This window comes from Epargyreus clarus, unplaced genomic scaffold (genome assembly GCF_041222505.1).
Source record: "Epargyreus clarus isolate Ecla_fem2 unplaced genomic scaffold, WU_Ecla_fem_2.2 ptg000032l, whole genome shotgun sequence".
NCBI classification, from domain to species: Eukaryota; Metazoa; Arthropoda; class Insecta; order Lepidoptera; family Hesperiidae; genus Epargyreus; species Epargyreus clarus.
This window is the reverse complement of record NW_027332237.1, coordinates 9,073,835-9,096,096: the sequence shown is the minus strand read 5'-3', so window position 1 is coordinate 9,096,096 and position 22,262 is coordinate 9,073,835. Positions and strand designations below refer to the sequence as shown.

Here is a 22,262-nt window from a genome sequence, read left to right as displayed (position 1 = left end):
CATCTGTAATCAACCCCAGATAGGATTAGACATTCCTACCTGAGGTCGGCCACAGATGCGCCGCTACCCCTGAGGACTAAGCTGGATCGCCTCGGAAAAGTCTGCCTCCCTTACCACACCCTTCAAACCGGAACACAGCAGCGCCCAACACTACTGTTATTAGGTTGAAATAGATGTGGCGGTGGTGCCGCCGGAGTCGAACCACAAAGGGTTCTACCACCTTCCAAAGGTTTACACTAACTCCCCTTTCACATCAAAAAGTAAACTTGCGGCCGCTTACATTTGCACGATTAGGACCAAAGTTTGTAAGATTCAATGGACTATATGTGCTTCGGTTTTTTGGAATTAAAAAAATAGATTTCATTTATATTTATTTATTGTACGCCTACGCTTTCACTTTTTAGTCGTTTTTAATTCAATAAATGGTACTTATGGCTTAGTTTGCTTATGTTCAGTGTTATAATTCTTAATTTCTTAGTTTTTCATCATATCGTGTATCCAGCTGAGGTGTTTATAAACGGACGTGTAGAAGCCTGGATAGCCCTCGGTCCCGCAGTATCGGAAACCAGAGGAGACCACCCCTACGATGACGAATTTCCTTCTCCATTTTCTGTCTCTGTACATCAACGGACCACCGGAGTCTCCTTGAATATAAAAAAAAACATATTAATCGTCTCAAGCATCATGAAATTTGTATATCTTTTCATAATGTCAGCCATTCAAATTCTCTGCACCAACCTATCACACAAATCACTAAAAGAGTCCGGTACAACTCACCTAAGTGAAGACTGTGAGAGTAGACATGGAATATCTTTGGGTTCCGTACGATTAAACGAAAAATTGTCCAAATGCGAATCGAACTCATGGACATGAAGAGTTTCTTATCATGAAAATTGCATTTTTAATTATTTTTTATCATTGAAACCATGGAAGTAAATGTACGTGAAAATTTGAACTGTCTATCTATTACGGTTTTTAATAGATAAAGCGCAAAACGCAGAAAAATAGCAGTTTCTTATATCTAATCTAAAACGGAATCCTTATAAGATCATCCGTGTATCGGTCCGTTCGTCTATCACAGGCACATTGCTTCTAAACTGCTGGACCAAATGAGATGAAAATAGACCTTTATCATCAGAAAATAGTTAATTACTTCAATATTACAGAAGTCTTACAAAAAAGAAATCCAAGTACTCGAACTAAACTCTTAACAGTGACCAATTAACTTTTTCAGTTGGCTTAGATATTTTCCCATACATTACATATGGGAGAACATGATTTTCATTTACAGTGCTAAATTTTCAGATTAATACACTCATTTCTAATATGTATATTATAATTTTTAAAGGCGAATTAGAATTAAAAATAATAAAGTTTTGTTAACTGCACCGTACGACTCATACAAATTGTAAATTTGTTTCTCATATATTTCTATTTGTGTACCTTTTTCAAAATATGTATTTATAGGTATATTGTCTGTGGTTTCTGTGTACATAATATTGAAGAAGCAAGTGAGGATGCAGTTCCCCTGATGGTAAGTGGCTACAGCCTCGCTTCCCTTGAAGACTAGTTAGAACGTCTCGGTTAGAATGCACTTATAGGTTTAATACAGACCTTTACAAGAGTCCTCTCCGTCCTTTCCGCCCGCGCAAATATACTGGTTGTCCGGTAAGGGGCTCTGGCAGTCATCAGCTGACACGTATGGCAAACTGACCGATTTCATCACGTCGGTCATTTGATGCACGTTGTCGCTGCCCCATCCCGCCACCGTGAAATTGGTCCGGTTCGTGAAGTCGATATTGTAGTCCTTCAGTGGCAGGCAAATAGGTCTTATGAAGTCTGGAAAGTTTGGGGTTTTGATCAAAATTGATGTAATATTAATATCATTTTCTATGTTGCACATCACGGGACATGAAAAAGTAAAATCAAAATTCTAACATTCCTATTTGATTCACTTCTGAGCAGTGGACAACATCAGGCTTAGTAGGTAATATATTTTCTGTTTTGGGATTCATTACTTTAAAGTTCGTGCTTAAACAGACAGCTATACGAGATATTCCAAACGTCATCCTCCTCATCATCACTTAAGTTATGACTTGTTCTATATCAAATTTCCTGAAGGGTTATCAGCTTTACGTTAGGGTTCTCGTAAGAAATATAAAATTACAAGTTGTGACGTTATTTACCTGTGAAATTAACATTATTAGACAATTTGATTAGGGCTATGTCGTTTTTATATGGATCAATCAGTGGACGGTATTCGGGGTGCGTTATAGCCCACTCTACTGAAATGTTGAAGTTAGTGATGTTGATCTTATACCTTTGCCACGTAGCCGTGTCGAAGGGACTCGTGGTTATATTATACTCGGATAGGATTACTTGCTTACTGGAAAGGAATTATTTATCGTTAGACTTCATTTACGCTTGTAGTTCCACAAAGGTATTCCGTGTGTCGTGGATATCATGATTAAACATTTTTTGCCCAATTGCTTTTCTCCTCACCACTTGGACTAGCGTGCAAGGTACTCCACTACGCTGCTCCAAAGCGTATGGGTGAAGGCAGGTACGGGTAGTCAGTCCTCATTTATGTCTAGAAAATTAATCGTGACGTGGCAGACAAAATTATATTTTTCAACACAATATTTTGTCAGGCACGGCCCATGACTGCGCGGAAGATATACAAGGCAAATCATGCAAAGCTGAGTGCGCTTACTTTTCAGATATGCCTCGTAGATACGTTCATTCAAAATGTACCGAACGAGATGATTGCGTTACCACGAACCATGTCAACACTTAAGTTGTTTGGGAATAGCTATGGTAGGCAGTGGCCATAGCTGCATGCGTTCTTTCTTTGTTTTTGGGAGTATCTAAAGCGCGGCATCGAGTACCTGGAATACGATACTACGTTGCCAGAGAATTATGTCAAGGATGAAGCGTGAAATAAAATTTGCTACTTTCTTTGGTATTGTATTTGGCCATCAGGTGGATCGATGCAGGTAGCATGCAATTTACCTGATGGTAAGTGACAACTGCCGCAGATGAACATTGGACATCTATAACCCACCCCAAAATTAAAGAATCCTGAGACCTGAGATTGGTCATAGATGTGTTGGCAAACCGGAGGATTACGTGGTCTCGGAAAATAATGACTCTCACGCTACGGAGTCGAGCCAACAAATATTCTACGACACTATGAAGTTAAGCAACGTCGGACGGTCTGCAGTTAGATTGAAGACTGCTAGTGGTAAAACTTTATGGCTACTTCCGTGCTTTGGATGTCACGATAAGCCGTTCATTCCAGTTGTTACTATTGAGTTACAGTTACCCCTTGGAACGTTTACGGGCAGTTTGAAAACCTTCGATACACTCGTTCCGTTAGCTCATACGTATTCAACAATCCAGGTTTGCTCAACACATTGCAGATGCATTTGACTTTTCACATTTCGTACCATAAGAAGTTGAGTTAATACCTTGTATTTTTTTTAACTTACGGCAAGCTCCTTCTGAAACAATGTGCGGCTGTCAACACGTGTCTATGGGATATAAGGCTACCTCCACACATAAATTCGTTTGGCTCGTATTCCAGGAGCGCCAGCCACGGAAACTCTGCAATGCCAGAATTTTTACCGCCTGCAAGTAAATAAGAAAAAATAATATCAACTCTTTTAACTACTTAGATTACCATAGTCGTAGGTGTTATGGACATAAAAATAAACACAAAGAACTCATTATTTAAATATTAACTTCATCGGGAACGGAACCTCCTGAGTGTGTGAAGCCAGCCATAAAAAATTTACCAACCGACAATTTTCAAATCATCTAATCGATAGTGTCCCGTTTGTGTTCCGCAAATATCAGGGATTGGATCATCGAACACATATGTATCGGAAATATACTCGTATTCAGTTTCGTTCCCAATACTTTCGTCGCTTTCGTTGACTGTATGGATAACAGGTTGGTATTCGTTATCAGTCGGTTGTGTAGACGGCTCTGGATCCACGAGAGAACGTAGTTCCCTTGGTGGGCAACACACCTGAAAGTGTGGAAGAATTTTATCAGAGCACATTTTTTTTACTTTGCTATCAATTAACTGAAAAACGAATTACTCGTTTTTTTTCATTTTTATCACAAAGACTAAGCTATGTTAATCTGGTTGATAAAGCGTTATAGATCTTTTTATTCTCTACAATTTTTACATTTAACTTTTTCGATATGAGGTTTGGTTCCGATGAAAATCGTAAAAAAACATTTACACCACTAAAACTCAACTCCATTTCAAACTCAATCAACGTAACGAGTTTAATTTATCAGGATATTTACAGAAGCGTTAACACCCTTGAGCACACAGAATACAGGTGGTCGCCTCGTATGTAAGTCGACCGACATCCACACCCAACTGGTCCTATTTTTTATTTACGAGGGAGAAACCTTCAAAAGCTACCCTATGCCGTGGGAGCCGATGGCCGTCCTCGTTACCAATAGTTTGATACAAAGGAATACAGTCGCCGTGTTATATATAATTGTCAAATTTGAAATTTACCTCGCGATCACCGCACAGACCAATCGATGGCGTGGAGGACGTTTGCTCGTCTTGTGATCTGTATTGTATCGTAGAAAGTCCCTTCAATGTTTTGCACTGTGAGCGTAACTTGCACGTTCCATCGTATGCCTTCGACACTTTGCAAGCTGAGACCGGAACTGGAAAACAATGTTTTGATATCAAAAGACAATCGGCGCAGTGAATATGTAAGATCATTTAATCTTCCTTCGTCCAACTCCTATATATATATATATATATACATAATATATAGGTGTATATATATATATATATATATATATATATATATATATATATATATATATATATATATATACTTGTGACATATTTGCATACCCTTTTAGTTAGGACAGGAGCACAAAACTAATGTTTTCACATTGTATGTATTCCACCTTATCCTGCAATAAGTGAATTGAATTGAATGTATAACATTACTAGCTGACCTTGCAAACATTGTTGCCATATAAATAAAAAATGTTAAGGGTGAACAAACCTTATCACTTAGGGGTATGAAAAATAGATAGTAGCCGATTCTCAGACCTACTGAATATACACATAAAACTTGGTGAAAATCGGCGAAGCTGTTTCGGAGGAGTACGGTAACTAACATTGTGACACTAGAATTTTATATACGAGTACATCTATTATAAGATAACGTATACTCGAAAAAGTTGTCGTAGTCTTTGTTGGTTCATAAAATTATTTATATATTTTTTGTTATTGTTATCCATTAACTCACCTGCATCGCAGTAATTCAGAAGGGGGAGCAGTAATATGGCAAGCGCTCTCAGCATTATTGCGATGACCGAGGCGGCAGACCCTAGAGACGTGCGCACTGCTCCGCGGTTGCAAACACATTGATTGTGGTTACCCAATGAGTATGATAAATATATTATTTGCGGCAATAGAGATAGAGATGCGGCAAGTCGGATCGAATATTTAAATGATCAGTAGGTATACATTTTTCGATTAATAAGCTATTTTTGGATCGATCCAAATTAAAGTAGATTGTCGAGCGCATCGAATCCAAATGTCTATAATCGAATCGCATTGGTCGAATCGATCGTAAACTATACAACTCTTCGTGGTTTGCTTCACCAATTTCTGCCTAATAGAAGTTGTATCAAGCGCTGCCAAGAAGGTTTTATTAAGGGAAATGCTTAAAAACGTCTGGGTCCTCATGGGTGGCAACGCATCTGTGGCAGACTTGAGATATGGCCGAAATCCTGTCTACAACCTTAAAATATAATATATGGGTACCTGGTGCAAATATTGTTAAGTAATTATAAAAAAAAATAAGTTTTAGATTGTTTAATAAATAGGGTTATATAATAAATAGGAAAGGCAACAGGTCTTTTTTACCGCATAATTTAGTTTCGACCTTTTTTTTTTTGTTATCGTGGGGGAAACCTTTAAAAGGTACCCGACAACGTGGGAGCGACGCCGGGTTATGTGGGATTTTTACCGCACGAAAACCCCTCCGGTGGCCGTCCTCTGCGCTGCGTAGAGGGCTCCGGGCTCTCCAAAGGAACGCAACCGGAGTCCTCTTAGCGCGTTTCCCCGTCGGGCTCCGCCCAGGTGAGCTTGACGCTCGCCACACCACCTGGTGTGTACGACGGTCTGCGACCACACATACCGTCGTCCTTCCCGGGGCCGCTGGCCGGGCGGTTCGAGCTCCCACTCTTGCCGCCCGCAACCCCGGAAGCCCCCTTTTAGTCGCCTCTTACGACAAGCAGGGGATACCGTAGCCCTATTCTAGTCCCGGAACTACAGGGACAATTTAGTTTCGACCTAGGCTGCCAACAATGCCTACCCAGATTTTTGGGGTGATAAGCCCACCCGGTCACCCTGTAGGTACCAATGTCAATTCTTGCGTAAATAATGATGCAGCAAAGATTAGATTTTAACGGAATCTAGGTATATATCATAGTTCATCTTTTTTTTTATATGGAAAAGCACCATCTCTTAGCATCCTGTTAGCATAATGTTGCAAGATAAACTGTAAGCAGTACAGATGGAGCCCCCTCCAAAGAAAAAGGGCTGATGCGTGTGTTTACATTTTAATTGTATTTTTTATATAAAGTTAAGTAACCAGATGTTATTAGGCGATGGCTATGACGATTTAGTTTAATTAAAATGTGGTTTTTATAAATTAAATCCAATTAGTAGTAACATTGAATTTAGTTTTTTTTTTATAATATAGGAGTAACAGACGAGCATGCAGTCCACCTGATGGTAAGTGGCTACTGTCGCCCATGGACATCTGTAATCAACCCCAGATAGGATTAGACATTCCTACCTGAGGTCGGCTACAGATGCGCCGCTACCCCTGAGGACTAAGCTGGATCGCCTCGGAAAAGTCTGTCTCCCTTACCACACCCTTCAAACCGGAACACAGCAGCGCCCAACACTACTGTTATTAGGTAGAAATTGGTGTGGCGGTGGTGCCGCCGGAGTCGAACCACAATGGGTTCTACCACCTTCAAGTAGTAGTAACAATGAATTTAGTTGAAACTGTTGAGCTATATCTGAACTAACAGCTTTTTTATTTGATGGAATTAGTACACACGTAGTGGACACGTAATCAGTCTTATCTTTAGTGGCAACTGCCGCCCATTGCCTGTCACGTAATACTATTATATTACTACGGTATATGATTTTAGCCTAAACTTATCGCGGAATTGACACATTTTCCTAAGTAACGGGTACTCATGTTATGCGGTTTTTTTATTTTCACATGATGGTTGCATTGGTCGAAATATCGACTGTAACATAGTAAAATATTATAATATACTACGATATACATTTAGAAGCAAAATACAGCATAATTATACTTATTGTAAAATATATGCTCGGACCTCTTAATCTAAGAAGGATATAACTGAGATATCAAACAAGTGAAATAAATAATAATTCAAATTAATGTAAAAAGTTATTTTATTTTCATAGATTTACAGACTATTATGAGTATATTAATTTTTGATGGCTATCGCATAGCATGGTAATTTGGGAGCAAATTTGAAGATATTGCAGTTACTAAGGAAACGAGAATGTGTCACACGTTACTTATAATTGAGGCTGTTAGAACCAGAGTAGCCTAACTACAAACATATGATTTACAATATGGAGAAAAGTAAACGTGTACAACATTTTTAAATTAAGAAAATACGATCAAAAGTCATTAAAATGCAGTTAGGCCACTATGGTCCTAGCAGCCTCAATTATATCTGGAATTTGGAAAATATAAAATTAAAATTTGGAAACGAGAACATAATGTGCTATGCATCAATTCTCACTATAATCTAAAATGCTTATTTGGGACAGTTTATAACGGTTTGGCATCATCGCCATATTATTGGAACATTGCTCCTTCCTAATTTGTAATTTATTCAACTATTTGGCTTCTGATCCAAGGAAGATATTTGTATACTTTAGTGTAAACGCCGGCGACATTTTCCATGCCACAAGGGGTGGGACCGAAGCTGACGATGCCAACGAGTTCCATAAGTTTTCCGTTTGCTCTCAGCAGAGGGCCTCCGGAGTCTCCTTTACACGAGTCTTTACCGATCACACCTCCTGCGCATATTTGACCATCCCATAATTGCACTCTTCGATTCGGCACGCTGTACGATGGCTGGCAATCCTAGAAACGAAATGGAAATTATTTTATTGCATGTTTCATGTTTGAATTATACGATCTCCACCAAACCAACCCAAAGTACTGAACAATTTATTAAACAAACAAAACAAAATTATAACTAATAATGACATAATAACAAATGACCTATCTATGCGTGCATCTACTAGACATTGACAATAATAGAGGACAATGCGTTTTTTAAATTAATGTTCCTTATCAATTTTGATTTTCCGCGCATACATTAAATTACACTACCGACCTGGTACGACAAATAAGGTAAGGTGACTGCAAGTTTGATGTTGCTCGAGCTCTGAACATCGCTGACAGCTCCCCATCCAGCGACAAATAATTCCAAATTGGTTTGCGGTGTTTCCGTAAAGTCAATCGTTGGCAGGCATATTGGCCGGATGAAATCTGTGAATACGTAGTTTATTTACAATTCAAAATTTTAGCTAAAAGTTATAAATTCAAATCAAAGTATCGGACCTTATTATTCATAATCACTTGCATCGTCACTGATGTGTTATTTATCCACCCATGACGTGTAAAACGTTTACCATCGTCTATTGATTATTCTTATCCTTACTCCTTACTAATATTATAAATCCGAAAGTAACTCTGTCTGTCTGTCTGTCTGTCTGTCTGTCTGTCTGTCTGTCTGTCTGTCTGTCTGTCTGTCTGTCTGTCTGTCTGTCTGGTTGTCTCTTCTTCACGCCCAAACCACTGAACCGATTTTAATGAAATTTTGTACAAATATAGTCTTGAGACCCGAGAAAGGACATAGGATAGTTTTTATCCCGGAAATCCCACGGGAACTAGGGATGGCGATCTAAGATCGATTAATCGGAGAATCGATATTTTGGACCCAACACTTCGATTTTTTTAATCGATATTAGTAAGGATTGAATCGTAAACTATGCATTTGATCAAGTGATGATCTTTAGCAAAGTTGAAGGTACGAATTTTCAGTTTTATGTATGTTAGTATGTTATATTTTCTATTAAACGCGGGCGAAGCCGCGGGCAAAAACTAGTATATAATATTATAGATAAGAAAATAGATTACGTATAGGCAACATCGATTACCTGTATATGCGACTACTCTGTCGAGTCTGATGAGTGCAATGTCATGTCTCCGTAGTTTAGACGAGGGATTGTATTCTGGATGTGCTATCGTCTGCTCAATAGGTACGGTTATTTCACCGTCAGTGCAGTCGGTACCACCACCCTCGACCTCCACGCAGTCTGGACCGGACTTACTAGTGTCGTATTCGCCTAGTCTTACATTCACCCTGAAAATAAGTCGTAAAATATATTTTTATGTGATTTTGTATTATCTTAAAGACAGAAAGAAAGAATTGGTATGTTTCATATAACTTTTTCATGCTGTGATGATCTAGCCTGTAACAGATGTAGCGATGTCTCTATCGAATGAGATTTCTAATTCTACTGAATATTAAATTGATTTTGACGAATACTCACGGTCTTCCAACGTTTAGTACTGGTCCAGTGACGCAGTGGCTCGCTGTCATGACGTACCGTCCGCTGATAAGAACTCCACCGCATAGAAGTTTGATCTTGTGATTCTTTTCATACTCAATGACTGCCAGCCACGGGTACTCATCCACTGCTGTTGCATTGCCACCTATACATGCCAACAATTAATTATGATTATCCTTAAAAACATTATTTATTTGTTTTATACGAATTTATTTACTACCTGGCAGATAATGTACAGCTTACACTAAAGAAGGGTTGTAATTTTATTGCATACTTTTTGAATAAATTATTGATAAGGATTAGATAGGGAGTCATACAATTGATGTTCATAAAATTCCACTTTTATCTGTTGCAAGTTTATTTCATTTTAATTATTATCTCGTTACGAAATATTGAATATGATCTCAACCATTAGTAACTATTTATTCAATTAGCGATCTGGAAAAACTAGTTTTCAATTGAGTTGCTTCTAGTTTAACGAGCATAATCAGTCATCGATTGGATGTTTTCCTTTTGTAATAAAAATATATTTGTAACTTTATTTATATAACATTCATAAAGCAAACGATCATGCAGTCCATCTGATATGATATTGATTTTGTTTGAAACATTGGGTAACCTGAAGCCGATTACAGAGGCATTCTTACTCCTGAGGAGTACGATGCTCCCGTCTAGAGTATATTAATGGGATTCACGGTGCATATTTATAATAAACCCTATAATGTTTCAGCGCCTTATGATTGTGTACAATACGAGCTTCTGAAGTGAACACTACTGAGATTACATGATGAGAGAAGATTCCATGACAAGTAATTAGTGTCTGTTCGACGGTCCCCGGACAGTAACTGTTCATTACCCTTGTTGAAGGTGGTAGAACCGTTTTTGGTGCGACTCCGGCGGCACCACCGCCACACCTATTTCTGCCTAATAACAACAGTGTTAGACGCTGTTGTGTTCTTGTTTGAACTGCATGCTCGTCTGCTACTCCTATATTATTATACATATATAAAAAAATGTATAAATAATGCTTCTCTCCTTACCAAAAATCCTGTTGCCACCGCCTCCGCTGTCAACTCCACAGCATTCAGTGCTTGGGTCTGGCGGGATAGCACTCAAGGCGCATTTCCCATTTGTCGGCCTAGGCGAAGTGTTTGGTGTCGGTTGTACGGTAGGTCGTGGTGGACCGCAGCATATGCTGAGTGCATCCGGACCTCCGCATCTGGAATGGGACAATGTGGTTCTTAAAAATATATGCTTGTTTTTATTGTAGTTTGATGGTTATCGCTAATAGCTAAATTAGCGATAAAGAAAGTCAACAGTGTTTCTGAGAATTAAAGATGCGACGATTTCCTATAGGCCTGTAAGTGCTTCACCTCTACATTTACATAATACTAGCTGACCCTGCAAACGTTATGTTGCCATATAAATAAAAATATGTTAAGCGTGAACAACCCTAATCACTTGGGGTATGAAAAATAGATAGTAGCCAATTCTCAGTCCTACTGAATATGCATATAAAATTTGGTGAAAATTGGTAAAGCCGTTTCGGAGGAGTACGGTAACTAACATTGTGACATGAGAATTTTATATATAAGATGTCAACCTCGTTGTGATTAGTCGCTTCCTATAGAGGTGTACGAACAGATGCTTTCCAATTAAGTTTTGGATCCGTCTGAAAACTCATTTTACTATCATTTTACTGTCGTGATATTTGAATTTATGACGCAATTGTCCAATTAAATTTTTCGGGCCTTCCGAAAAAAGAAGTCCGCAAAGCAAGATTTCGTCGACGTCAAATGTCAATCCGCCATTCTTCGTCAAACACGGAAACACAACCCAGAACAAAACTTCATTGATTTAACTGACTGAAATCTGACTCAAATTTAGAGTTTTAGATTTTTCAATTTTGAAATAACCCAAGGGAATACTTACCGCAAACTTTTCACATAATCTATCGTAGATTGAGGGACCGGTGTGGTTTGTAACATGCTGACGATGTGAGCGCACGAGGTCAGGGATCCGCACGTGCCCTGGGTACCCTCGGGCGTAAGGCAAGATAGCGACGGGCAACACACCTGAAACGTATGGAGGTATATATGAATAATATATCTGTAAGATTACCGTGCATTTTCATTTAAACATAAGTAGGGTATCAAGCAGTGATAGCCCAGTGGTTAAGAATCTCGGCATCTAGATCGAGGGGTCCGAGGTTCAAATCCCAGGCACGCACCTCTGATTTTTCTTAATTATGTACGTATTAGAAATTAATTATCACTTGCTAATACGGTGAAGGAAAACATCGTGAGGAAACCTGCATACCTGAGAGACTTATAAAAAAAAATCTCAAAGGTATGTGAAGTCTACCAATACGCACGTGGCCAGCGCGGTAGACTATGGCCAAATCCTTCTCATTTTGAGAGAAGACCCGTGCCCAGCTGTGGGACAATAATGGGTTGATGATGATGATGATTATAAGTAGGGTGTCTGGTCATTGATTTAGAAGCCTTTAATAGTGTTATTCACGGTTTATTTCATCAACAAATTACTGATTACTACACATCTTCTTCAACTGCAGATTTTCTTAGACTTCAGTTGGATGGTACCTCATTTGCATCTCTCCTACTGCTCGAATAAGGAAACAATTTTATCACCATAATTCTTTACCTATCTTATTTGGAGCTATAATTTAAACGTTTTCTTTCTTTCCTTTTTTAATTCTTATTTCAAATCTTTCTATTGCCCATATCATTGACTATCAAAAATGCAACCACATACCATACCAGGCCTCCTCCAGTTAGAAAGAACTCGAGTGCAGTCAGTCAAATACGGATTACGATTAGAGATGGGCTGAGGGTTTAAACCCATCGGGAATAAACCGGGTTTTTACCCGGTCGTTGGGAAGAAATAGGGTTTAAACCCGAAACTGGGTTTTTATTCGGGTATTTACTATTTTCATGCATATCTATCCTTTTTTAAGCGTAATTATTATTTTGATGATGATACTGTACTAAATATGCACTGTAAAAAGACATTTACAAAAAGACGACCCGCGTGGCGGAGCGGTCACCATGCCGGTCTGACGCGCAGAGGGTCCCGGGTTCGATCCCCGGCCAGAGAGATTTCTAAATGATGAATTTAGATTTCTGTTTCTGGGTCTGGGTGTTTGTGTATTTGTCTCTGTGTGTGTCCATGGCACCCACGATACAGGGAATCCTAGTGTGGGGCTGTGAGTGTAGAAAGCGTTTTTTAAAAAAAAAAAAAAAAATTCACAGCACTAAAATACTATTTTATCACGCAATTACAGAAGCAGGTTAAAAAAGTAGATAAAACCTCAAAAATATAACATTAAAAAATGTAAAAACAATGAAAATACGGTAGAAACTTCTAGTATATCTATTCAATAAATATTTGAACTGAATAAATATTTTTTAAAACTGTCCAAAGATTTTATGAAATCATTTTTAAATACCCAAATAAATATCCTGTGGGAGGGTATAAACGGGTCTTTATCGGGTTTAAAACCAGTACTGGGTTTAAACCGGGTGTTTTGCCCATCTCTAATTACGATCAGCCTTACCTTAGGGGAGTTCCCGCTGAACCCGCAAAACGCTTGCCTCAGTAAGGCTTGGTTTTCTGGCGTGCGGTTTTCCAGTAGCTTCATCAAGGAGTCGCACTGTTGGATTACGACGCAACTTTCCTTTATTCCATTTTTCACCTGGCACTCGTTTTCTGGAATTGGAATATTTAAGTTACTACAATGATTGACGATGACAATTCAATAAGGGACGTAACACACGAGCGATAGTTCGACATTTTACATAAAAAGACGTTTTATACAATCATAGCTTCGTACAAGTAAACACCCAGACCCAGTACACAAATCAAAATTCACCGTCTGACTGGGTACCACGCAGGTCGTCCGTATGAGTTAGGTACTACTACTTATTAAAATACTGTCAATGGTTGTATTAGAATAATTTGTGTGAAACCAAGTTGAAAGGTTTATATTGATATCCAGAACTAGAAGTACTTAATGACAAGCAGCGACCATCATGCGTCGTTGTCTATTAAGTAATCATCTACTGCTTGGCACTGGTATCCTCAGAAAAGGGGGCTTAGACAACCGCGCTAGCTAAGTGCGAATTGAACTTCACACTTAACAACTTATTTTTAAGAACACTCGTGTGCAGGTTTCTTCATGATGTTTTCCTTTGCCGTGTAAGCAAGTGAAAATTAATTTCTAATTTTCTAATACGTTCATAATTTTAAAAGTCAGTCAGTCGTGTCCTGGATTCAAACCTCGGACCTGCCGGTTGAGAGTCCGAGCTTGTAACATCATAATTATGTGATGGTAAATATTTCTTAACCTTGAAGAACGCATCGCATTGACCTTCACATGTAATATATGATACGTGCGCAAACGAATAATAATTGTTTAATGCAAATTTGAAGTTTATAAATAGTAATTTATAAATAACTAACTGATCCGGCAAACGTTGTGTTGCCATAAAATTAAAAAAATGTTAAGGGTGAACAACCCTTATCACTTAGGGGTATGAAAAATAGATAGTAGCCGATTCTCAGACATACTTAATATGCATATAAAATTTGGTGAAAATCGGTAAAGCCGTTTCGGAGGAGTGCGTTAACTAACATTGTGACATGCGAATTTTATATATAAGATATGTGTAATATATGTATCTCTTCCCAAACACGACGTAAATATAAAGAAGCGTAAGCACTAGATATTGTTATTTTAGTTAATATTTTTAGTAATAAGTCGTGTAGTAAAAATATTATTTAATTAAAGAACCAGTTTGGAAGAATCAGTCGGTAAGGTCATTAGAAGATACGTCTGAATAAAATGTTAACATTCGTGAATAAGGAAAACGCTTGGCGTCGCGGATATTATACGACTCGCTTAGTTATTAATAATCCCTATTATACTATTGTTAGTAAATATGTCATTTATAATCACTATGTAGTGGAGTCCGCGCCAAACTGCTAGTCCGCTCCGCATATGGAAACGAGTCGCGTTGCAATAGCAAATTGTAGATAATAGCGGGACGAAGATGTCGCGGGGACCCTCCCGGCACCCGTCTGCCCGTTCTCACCCACGGATATATAGCTGCGTTAGTGTGCCCTAACGTTGCTACGGACTTGGAGTATATTATGTTTGTAGTTGTGTTTTATTTATTTATTTATTTATTTACTCTTTATTGACCATGTTAAAAATAGTGTGGTGCAAAGGTGCAAAAGACGGAGTTAATGCTAAATAAGTCACAATTATAGGGTACAAAATAATAATTTATTTTAATATGAATAAAAAATCCCGAGGTTTGAACCCTTGAGGGAGAGCCTGAGTTTCCATTAGGCTATCGCTGCTATATAAGGTTTAAAAACTTAATTCAAAGATGTATTGGATGTATGTATTCATAAGGCCACATCCTAGCTAAACCGGTATTCCGTCAATTAATATTTCATGACGGAGCCAGAATAGAATTTAATTGTTTATTTGTTAAGGTATACATTTGATAATATCATACATCGTTTTGAAATTATTACTCTTATTAAACGTTTTACGAAATTTAAACGAAGAAGCGAAGCAGTTCGGTTTTTATATTTTTTGTGCAATAACTTTTGACGTCATCGAGTTTTCACCGTAAAGCAGGAAAACACATAGGTACAGGTATTATTCACAGTGACTGAGGAATATTTTCTTAGTTTCGGAGTGATTTGGAAGTAAAAACCTTGTATAAACCGCATACTACTAGCACATGCACATATTATGGGTAACTGCTATTTTAAGTTAAGATTTTACAGAGAGGTTATTGTAGGGATTGAAAAAAAAATAACAAAAAAAAATCAACCGACTTCTATGTAACTACTAAGTAAAAAATAATTTATATAAATGTTGGTTTAGTACATATTTCTGAAGTCGGCGCTCAATATATTTGGTTGATTAACGGCTTAAATAGCGTGTCCAATATGAGTGCGGACTTCAAGGCCCGTTTGAAAAATTGACAAATTAATATGAATGAAGTATGTATTTTCTTAAAATTGAGGCTTTTCCTTTAGTTTGTCATTTATAATTACTTCCCAGAATTTGATCCTTATAAGCGACACTATCAGATAGTAGAATAATATAGAGGGTGTATTTTTTTTCAAAATGACACCCGTTCGATTCCCGGTTAATGAAAAAGATATTTTAAAAAACTAATGATGCAAAACTGCAAAGTTTTTATCAAAATCGGCCTCGTAACTCCTTTCAGCATTTTTCGCTATTCAAATTTCACCCTGTATATATACGTGGAGAAACCTCCTCCTTTTTTTAGGTCTGTTAAAAATGGGGAACTAAAGCAAGCGTTCACTTTGCTGGAGCCTCATTATAACAGGAATGTAATGCGCATTACCAAATAAAATCTCTGAAGAGCAAATAATATCTGGGAAGATCGGAAAACATGTGAGTGATGTAGCTGAGTTTATCCCACATTTTTTATTCGATTTATTTAATACTTATATAATATACAGTCTGAATAAATATGGCCTAATAAAAAGGCAATTTATTTATCCTACTTAGCGAAACCTCACATGGTAGCACATTATAAAATAGCAAATTAATCACACATTATTTTAACACAAGTTTATCTTTACCGATAACCCCTCGTATATGAGTACGCGTACCTTTATACGCGCAAAGTCCCAGAGCAAATTTAAATGTTTACTCAGTAAATATCTCTATGGACTGATTGGTACTTAAAAAAAAATTTTAACAAAAAAATAAAACCGACTTCTATGTCACTACAAAGTAAAAAATAATTGAAATAAATGTTGGTTTAGTACATATTTCTGAAGTCGGCGCTCAATATATTTCGTTTGATAACAGCGTGTCCAATATTATTTTTTACTTTGTAGTGACATAGAAGTCGGTTTTATTTTTTTGTTAAAATTTTTTTTTTCACCCTTTTTAGTGATGATATGCTTACGTTTGTATTAATATTATGTAAAATTGTATAAAGGTGATCATGAATAAAGGTAAGGTCTGAATAGATACGGATTGGACCCACCCGCTCGAAGGGCGCTGCCGCACCCTTCTCGCTTAGTTTTATATTGGCTTATATGTTCCAACCTAACCTAACCGAAGCTTTATGAGATACTAATTATTGGCTAGGTTAGGTAGGAACAGATAAGTAAATAAATCAAACTAGGTGGTAAAACTCTGCGAGTGAACCGGTCCAATTTACCTTAATTCAATAGTTAAGAAAAGAAAAAGGAGTTGATGGTCAAATTTTTCATCATATATCTCTGTCTAGCTACTTCATTACAACAAATGTCTAATCTATATACTTTACATGGGAGGCACCTCTGCATCATCAGGATTGAAGAATTGAAGGTCATATCTTCCATCATATGTCTCTACTCAAAGACCTTATCATATATTCGTAAGCTCCAAATGCCTAAGTTGTATGGTTGAGGCAGGAGGCACTTCTGCATTATCAGAGTTGAAGAGTAGAAGGTCAAATTTTCCATCATACATCTCTACTTATCAACCTTATTGAATATTCATAAGCATCAAATGCCTAACTTGTATGGCTGAGGCAGGAGGCACCTCTGCATTATCAGAGTTGAAGAGTGGAAGGTCAAATTTTCCATCATATATCTCAACTTATCGACTTTATTAAATATCCATAAGTTCCAAATGCCTAACTTGTATGGTTGAGGCAGGAGGCACTTCTGCATTATCAGGGTTGAAGAGTTGAAGGTCAAATTTTCCATCATATCATGATAACCTAGACACTCAATGTTCATTTTAAGTTTCATGAGAATTGAGTGGGCAGAAGGTAAGTTGTCATAAAATATGTAAAAAGCAGGGGTAGTGATGATGAGTTCCACCCCATAACTTAAATTCTAATCATCAGAGCGTACTAATGTTAAGGTAGGAAAGTACCGCAACGAAACACCCTTTTATATGAAAAAAAGAAAATTAAAATTGGTTAAGAAATACTCGACTTATTCAAGTTGATATGAAATCGGGTTTTTCCAATTTTCCGGGAAAACTGGCGGAAATTTTCAAATTTCCTCGAAATGGGACCCCCTGTGAAACTAGCCGCATACAATGGTGTATGAATCATGTCGATCGGTCGCGGCATCGCGAAAAAATCGCCGAACAAACATAAAAAAAAAAAAAAAAAAATATATATATATACGGTCGAATTGAGTAACCTCCTCCTTTTTCGAAGTCGGTTAAAAAATGAATAAATATTGCACAATTTTCCTTATGATGACGCGGTGGTCTAAATTCATCATTTAGTTAGACGATAGCCTGGCCGGAGATCGATCAAGTAGCCACCTGCATGTCCAGTATAGCAGGTTAACCACAAGGATTGACATAGGTGTTATATGTGCGAAAGACAATATTGTTTGTTTGGTCTCCTTTGACAGATACGTAACTAAATAAATAAATAAACACATACATATAATGTAGGAATTATGTTGTTGTGTAATGTGTTATATATCATAGCGTCCCTAGATGATTTTCGAGATGTAATAGTAAAAGTTATTCGCTCTGCGACAAAATCAAAAATCACGTCGTCATGTCAATATTGGCTTAGTTCGAAAATATAAAAGCTAATTATTATGCTAATGTGCGAAGTTAAGTTAAGGTAGTCGGTAAAACTGGTACTACATCGGTGGAACCTATTTCTGCTAATAAATGTCCACTGATTGGCCAATAGGCCTATTCTGCACCACCCAACCAGTCCCGTGCCCTCTGAATCCAGCAGTTTCCCGCAGTCTTAAGGTCGCCGGTCTACCTGATCCAGGGCGACCTGATTGTTAAACTAGTCCTTAGGAGTAAAACGCATCTGTGCTCAATATAAGGTAGGATTCCCGTGCTGATTAAGATTGATTGCAGATTTCTATACACGGCAACCATAGATAAGTATAGATATCTCACTGCCTTGTAATTGAAGGAAGCCATTAAATGGCTGACAAGTGTCAGCGTAATTTACGCGGAACAATACCGACATGTGCAGTTTAGTGGTACAAAACACGAAATCAAAGAAAAACTGCGGAGTAATATCGTTTCATTTGTAAATGATCTAAAAACTACATTTTATGAATATTTTTCAAATACGAAAATAGATGACACTGATTTCAATTGTCAAAACTGGTTACATTTTCTTGTTAGGAGTGAGTAATCTTTACTAATCTATGACGGCAACAGTAAATCTGAAGTCTCCGATACTTTTATAATGAGTGTAATGAACCAGATTACAACATTATGATAAGTGTGTTGTTCTAATATAAAATTACACACTTTACTCCACAGTATCATTGTCTCCAATACCAGTTACGTTGTTTAAGAACCTCGGTTTTCCCTTTACGCAACGAATGATTCACATTGATTGTGACTTCGAGGTTACAAGTTGAACTCTGAGCGAGCAACTTACAATAATTCAATAACGGCGAATCGAGACGCTTGTAAAATCTATGTAATGTTATTTTTGTGTAGTGTATTATATGCCCACCTACGCAATTATCCTTTGATATATATACAATGTTTTCTCCTAAAAATTGGAGTTGTTACGCACATCATCAATTTATAGTCGCTAAAAATCCCTAAAACTAATTTTGCCGCGGCAATTTTACGACCAATAAGGTAGCCAGAATTAGTAATTTTATCGAAATCTCGTAACTATAGTTCCTTTTTGCGATTTTTTGTCGCTAAGGCCATATGAAAAATGACCCTAAACCAAACCAGTGTTATATAACTTTTTAATGGACTCTCAGTATTATTAAAGTCAAAGAGCGCAATTTATTTTTTTCTACGTCAAGGGAGGGTTTTTGTAAAGCTTAATTTACGTTTGTGGGGTCACAACTATCGAGCTGGGGTGCCTCAAAATGGGATGCAAATAGTTTTCCGTTCTATTGGGCATACTATTCAAATGTGTCAAAAATGGAGTTATGCCTAACTTTGATTCTATATATTTATTTATCGTAGAACCAAAAATAACAAAGTTATTAATGGAAATGGATCAAAATTTGGGAATAAATTTTCAAGTAATTTGCACACATTTCTAGTTATTTCAATGGACTATTAAATAGTCATATTAATAGTCAATTGTCATCAATAGTCAGATATATTTGTTTTTACTCAAATATTGAAACAGTTAGAATTTCCTGTTCCTGATAGCTTCAAGATAAGAACTATAACAACAACATATACTATATAGAATTATTGTAATCCATAGACTGCTGTTCGTGTACGGAGCCGAATTTTTATATATAAAACTGGCTGACCCGACAAACGTTGTATAAATAAAAAAATGTTAAGGGTAAACAACCCTTATCACTTAGGGGTATGAAAAATAGATAGTGGCCGATTCTCAGACCTACTGAATATGCATATAAAATTTGGTGAAAATCGGTAAAGCCGTGTCGGAGGAGTACGGTAACTAACATTGTGACACGAGAATTTTATAATTATATAAGATTTAAACTATTAATAAGTCACAGTTACTTGTACGATGATGAATGATATAAAAGACACGAAGGATAGGTATATGTATAGGCATATATATTTATTTTAAGGATAAATTTAGAAATATAATGCTAGGTTTGTTTATTGCCATTGGGGAAGACCCTGGGAACTTTAGATTGGAGTTAGTGGAATTACCGCTGTCTCACGTCCGGGATAATCGTGTCAAAAACTCGTAAATATACTTTATGTATCCTATATTAGGAAAACCGAGAATACACAATTTTGTTAGCTGTCGAAAACAATTATTTGCGCAACGAACAACAAATAATCAACAAAGTTAATTTTCATTATATTCTATCACTTATTGTCAATTTACATTTTTTTGTTCTTTTGTGTGTTTCAGCATTCTTTTTGATTTAAAAATACACTCTTCACTCATACAATCACCATATACCCACAAGGACACTTCAAAAATAACAAAAATACATACACAACCTATGACGTACGATTGGTAATCCCGCACTATAATCTATGAATATTTTTTCATATTTCTTTCTTTCATAGTTCTAATTTATTGGTTTTTTTTTCTTATTTTTATGTATACTTAACATGTTAAATTAATATAATGATACGTTAAATATTAAATATGTTGAGTCATTAAATTAAAGACAAATATAACATTAACTGACTGATAATTTAAAACACATGTATGTCAACACATTAGTCTAATGTCAATATTGGAAGCGAAAATAATATCAAAAAACGCTTAATTGCTTTTAGATATGGCCAACCAAGCTTTAACTAAACCTTATTTTCCCTATCTTTCGTATTTTTCTAATAACTCGAAATATGTAAACTTTATAAAAAATAAATAAAACGAATGGAAAGGGGGTAATAAAAATAAAACTATTATTATTACCGTTTAATAACACTCGAAATATGCCTAAATAATAACAGGATAAATGAATAACAGATAAAACTTGTAGGTAGTGTTTACGTTCATACTATCTATCATACATATCATGTCAAACTTAAACAGAATTAAAAAATATAGTTATATTATATGTTATACCTATATAGGTATATTATATTGTCATTGATCATAATTCATAAGCTTTGTAGCAGACATGTCTTATTTTCGAAATTTGTACTTTAGCGAAAATGTAATGTGGAACACATTGCATTTTAGCTGGAAATAAAGACAATGTAGGTACATACTTTTATGAACGACAAGCCTATGTTCTTGATTTTTTCATTAGAGTCGAATTTCGACTGAGCGACCTCAAGTTGAAATAAAGCGGCCATCTAAAGCAATATTTAAAAGTAATAGTGAACTTTAAACCTCTTATGTGTAATTTATATTTTGTTAAGCACAACGCGAAACTTATTCACATCAGTAAAAAAAAACAAACATTTACTTACTTATTTTTAAACTAATACAGAACAGCATAAATTAATAATCATCAAAAGGGGTATCGTAACGATAATTAAAAATTAAAACCTATTTAACCACAATGCCACTGAATATTTAACGTTTTCAACGACAATATACAACATTATCCTCGTCCGCCCGGTCACGGAGCCAGATGTACGGGGCATCCATATCGCGCGAAATTGATCTCGTCGCGTACAAAAACTGAGAAAGAACTGACTTATTGATTACTTTGTGAATATTGTAATGATTGATAGACTTACGCGCAGCCACGAAGCACGAGTAGGAAACCAACAGCGCCGATGTAATCAGGAGAGGCGTCATGTTTTTTTGTTTATCCACTTAAATTGTATAAAAAACGACCCGCGCATTCGGCTCGACGGCCGAGCGACGACTGAACCACTGAGCCCACTGAACGTAAGAGCAACTGACCCGGTCACCCTGACAGTGACTTGGTTACCTAGAGATGTGCCGTGATTTTTATAATTGCATTGCATCGAATATATATCGGTGTCAATTCGATTCGGTAGATAATATACCTACCGTTATTATTATTGAGTTTAGAAACTAAACTCAAAAATTAAATGTATTACAGCTGAATTTTGACCGCTAATGTCCATCAACATTTGTACAAATGATCATTAGTACAA

At 36.7% G+C, this 22,262-nt stretch overlaps 2 protein-coding genes across 2 annotated transcripts in view; one reads left to right on the top strand and one right to left on the bottom strand.

The window, feature by feature from the left end:
* Positions 1-22,262, top strand: part of mim (missing-in-metastasis) — a 286,624-nt gene that overhangs the window by 148,317 nt on the left and 116,045 nt on the right. The window lies entirely within an intron of this gene.
* LOC140754949 (transmembrane protease serine 9-like) lies at positions 359-22,036 on the bottom strand. The gene is made up of 15 exons (XM_073090108.1): positions 21,876-22,036; positions 13,275-13,426; positions 11,630-11,772; positions 10,738-10,916; positions 9,680-9,842; positions 9,284-9,489; positions 8,458-8,612; positions 7,947-8,201; positions 5,298-5,502; positions 4,541-4,698; positions 3,802-4,033; positions 3,492-3,630; positions 2,187-2,386; positions 1,615-1,839; positions 359-644 (listed from the first exon to the last, which is right to left on the bottom strand). The coding sequence occupies exons 1-15, from the start codon at positions 21,934-21,936 to the stop codon at positions 475-477; spliced, it is 2,643 nt and encodes an 880-aa protein (XP_072946209.1). The 5' UTR covers positions 21,937-22,036; the 3' UTR covers positions 359-474.